The 4056-nt window shown below is 39.4% G+C and overlaps 1 protein-coding gene across 1 annotated transcript; it reads left to right on the top strand.

Annotated features, from left to right (window-relative positions):
- The first annotated feature begins 851 nt into the window (after positions 1-851).
- Positions 852-2159, top strand: LOC121398757 (envoplakin-like). The gene has a single exon (XM_041577995.1). The coding sequence runs from the start codon at positions 1241-1243 to the stop codon at positions 2129-2131; it is 891 nt and encodes a 296-aa protein (XP_041433929.1). The 5' UTR covers positions 852-1240; the 3' UTR covers positions 2132-2159.
- Positions 2160-4056: the final 1897 nt, after the last annotated feature.

Raw genomic sequence — 4056 nt, 5'->3', positions numbered from 1 at the left:
CATTCTCAGGTGCTTACGCTGAAATCCCAGAAACCCACAGTGTCAACGAGGTGGTCAAACTAGAGAAAAGCCCAGAGTTGCTAAAGGAAATAGAAGAATTGAAGGTACAAATGAAGGATATGGAAGCAACTAACGTCAAGAACCCTGGAGCTGAAATCCAAACTCACTAAAGGGAGAGATGACTGGAAACTGTAGAGGTCAAAAGTGGAAACTAAAACAGTCAATAAAGAGGTAGTCAAGTATGAAAATGATCCAGTACTAATAAAGGAAGCAGAACGTCTTCGTCAAGAAGTACGAGATGAGGCTCAGAAAAGGAGGGAAGTGGAGAATATTGTGTATGACTTACAGAGCAAGTACATTCTGCTTGAAAGAAGAAAGCCAGAGGAGAGGGTTGTAGTGCAAGAGGTGGTCCTTGTTAAGCAAGACCCCAAAATAAAAGATTATCATTTTAGGCTAAGCAGGGCACTTGATGATGCAGTAAGCAACAGGCGTCGTCTGGAACGTGAGGTGCAGCAGTTACGTACCTTAGTGGAAGAGCAGCAGAAACTGCTTAACTTTCAAGAAGAAAGAGACAAGAAGTTGGCGGCAGAAAAAGAGCTGCGTCAGATTACACTGAGGATCAAGGAAATAAAGGAAAGCCCTGCTCCTGTGCAGGAGAAGATTGTTATGGAGGAAGTTGTTAAGGTAGAAAGGGACCCTGTTATGGAAAAAGCAGCTTATTCTCTTCGCAGTGAATTAGATAATGAAAGAAGCCAATATCTAAACATAGAAAGAGAATGTAAAAACCTGCAAATGAAGATAGATATTCTACAGAGTTATTCGAGTGGAAAAGGACAAGGTGCTTGAGAACGAGAGAGTCAGGCAAGACTTGGAAGATGAGAGCAAAAGACTCACAGAAAAGATAGAAAGGGTTGATGCAATGAAGAATACCTGGTCAAAGGAGGAAGCCGATCTTAAGAAAACAAAACTGCAGCTACAACAAGAAAAGTCAACCAAAGAAAATGAACTACTGGAGCTGAGGAGACAACAGCAGCAAAAAAGTGTGTTCCTCAGCAAGGAGTCTCAATTGCTGTCACAGAAAGCAGAAATTGAACGTCAGAAAAAGATGCAATTGGGTCATGAGCTGTCCCTTTTTTAAACCAAAATTCTTTCGGAAAAAGATGCCATTTATGAGAAGGAAAGAAATATTAGGGAGCTGCAGTCTCGTGTCAATCGAGAAGAACGCAACCAAGAGACACAGATGAGGGAGACAAATGTTTCCACAAAAATTTCTATCCGGGACCCCGATACGGGTAAAGAAATGTCTCCCTATGAAGCTTATAAAAGGGGCATCATAGACAGGAGTCAATATATCCAACTGCAAGAATTAGAGTGTGACTGGGAAGAGATTTCCACCATGGGTTCCAGTGGTGAAATTTCTGTCCTTTTGGATAAGAAGAGTGGCAAACAATATTCCATTGAGGATGCCCTAAGGACCAAGAAAGTCACCAAAGAAGAATTACAGATGTACCGTGATGGCAAGCTCCCTATTTCTGAATTTGCCCTTCTGGTGGCTGGAGAAAAGCCCCCATCGCTCTCAATTGGTTTAATAATTGGACCCAAACCCCCAACTTATACTCAGTCTCGCAGCTTATTCACACAGAGTGCTCCCAAAGTGTTTCACGATGACACCTTCCCAATTGCTGGCATATATGACAAAAGCACAGACAGCAAATGCACAATCAGAAGTGCGTTAACAAGGAAAATACTAGATGCTGAAACTGGTCAGAAGATGCTTGAAGCCCAGGCAGCCACTGGTGGTATCATTCACATTATGAGCAAAGAGAGATATTCAGTTCATAAAGCTATAGAGAGGGGCCTGATCGATAGCAGTAACACACAGAGTCTGCTCCATGCACAGAAAGCCTTCACAGGTGTAGAGGATCCGGTTAGCAAAAAGCGATTATCTCTTGGAGAAGCTGTTCAGAAGAACCTAATGCCTAAAGAGAAAGCTTTACCATACTTGATTGTCCAGCATCTCACAGGAGGTCTCATCGACACAAAACAAACAGGCCGAATCCCAGTTTTTGAGGCAGTAGAACAGGGTCTGGTGAGAAGGATCTTGTTGACCCTGTCACCAAGGAGAAAATAGATTATAAAGAAGCCATTTCTCGATGCCAGAAAGATCCTGGCAGTGGACTGCTACTTCTTGAACCATCCCCAGATGCTTACCAACCTCTGTCTATCGCCCAGTAAACCCCATCCCTTCCCTGACAACCTATAATTACTAGGCATAAGGGTTTTCTATCTATTTTATCAGTTTAAATGTATTCACATAAAAATATGTTCTTATAAATGTTCTTAACTTTCGCATTAATACTGTATGCATGTCTGTCTGTCTTCTACAACAATAAACGTGAAACAAGCCTTAAAGCCCTTTTCAATTTTTTTTCATATATTACTTCAGGTATGGGACCGGTAATCCAGAATGTTCTGGACCTGGGGTTTTCCGGATAATGAATCGTTCCATATTTTGGATTTTCGTACTTTAAGTCTACTAGAAAATCATGTAAATATTAAATAAACCCAATAGCCTGGCTTTAGCTCCAATAGGATTAATTATATCTTAGTTGGGATCAAGTACAAGGTACTGTTTTATTATTACAAGGAAAAAGGAAATAAGTTTTTTAAAAAATTTGGATTATTTGGATACAATATATGTCTATGGGAGACAACCTTTCTCAAAGTGAACACAACTCTACAAAAAAACAGTTAATATACAGGAAGAGACAATGGGGCTCATTTATCTGCACTGGGCAAATTTGCCCATGGGCAGTTACCTATAGCAACCAATCAGTGATTAGCTTTTTAAAGCCAGCTGCAAGTAGAACAATGAATGCAGCAATCTGATTGGTTGCCACAGATTACTGCCCGTGGGCAAATTTGCCCAGTGTTGATAAATGACCCCCAATTGGGGGGGTGTCCGGCAGGGGGTGTGTGTGACGTGTTGCCAAATCATTGGTTAATGAATATCTCAAGCATATTCAAATGAGCCAATCCTAAACCACAGTGTATGTGAACCACAAACAACACTTGTGTGCTTGGATACAATGATAAAAACTCAAGTGTGTGGATAAAAAGTAATCTATATATATAGTCCAGTGAAGTATAGCCCTCAACAGGTTGTGTGTAAACAAAAATAAGTTTTTTTTAAATTTCATTTACAATCTCAACATTTCGGTCACTGCCTGTGACCTTTCTCAAGGGAAGACCTGTTGAGAACTGTATTTCACTGGACTATTACACTATTTGTTACAAGCACTCCGAGGATATATTTTTTGTGTGAGTGCATACAGTGTACATACTATTTCCTCTTGTTCTTCCAGTGACCAAAATATACCCATAGATTCAATCAATTTGTTTGTTAAAAAAAATCTCAGTGGTTAAATTAGAAATCGCTGTCTGTGGTAGTAACCTTAGTTCTATAATGATCTCTCTACCCTTTTACGTGTTGCTGCACTGAATTCTTCCCTTATGTACATAGACTTGCCACTTTTTCTGGAAAAATAAACTGCCAGCTTTCTTGCCATTTATGTTCTTCTTCCCTGTTAGTAAGTATAATTTTTAACAGGCCTTTGTCTTATACACTAAGGGGCAGATTTATCAAGGGTCGAAGTGAATTCGAGGAAATTTTCAAAGTAAAAAAATTCGAAATTCGAAGTAATTTTTTGGATACTTCAACCATCGAATAGGATACTACGACTTCGAATTTACTTCGATTTTGAATTAAAAATAAGTCTTTACACATCGAAGTAAAATCGTTCGATCGTACGCTAAAATCGTTCGAATCGTTCGATCGTATGCTAGAATCGTTCGATTCGAACGATTTAATCGTTCAATCGAACGATTTTACTTTGACCGTTCGATGGCCAAATTCTGTGAAAAATCCTTCAACTTCGATATTCGAACTCAAAGTATTTTAATTCGATAGTCGAATTTCAAAGTATTTTTTACTTCGAAATTCGACCCTTGATAAATCTGCCCCTAAGAGTTTTAAATTGTTTTAATTGAAAGACA

The sequence above is a fragment of the Xenopus laevis genome, chromosome 9_10S (genome assembly GCF_017654675.1).
Source record: "Xenopus laevis strain J_2021 chromosome 9_10S, Xenopus_laevis_v10.1, whole genome shotgun sequence".
In the NCBI taxonomy this organism is placed as follows: domain Eukaryota; kingdom Metazoa; phylum Chordata; class Amphibia; order Anura; family Pipidae; genus Xenopus; species Xenopus laevis.
Note: the sequence above shows the minus strand (reverse complement) of the source record. Positions and strands in the feature narration are given on the sequence as shown.

Bases quoted from the DNA above. Each gene is read 5' to 3' on its own strand.
- LOC121398757 (XM_041577995.1), top strand. From the start codon at position 1,241: ATGAGGGAGACAAATGTTTCCACAAAAATTTCTATCCGGGACCCCGAT.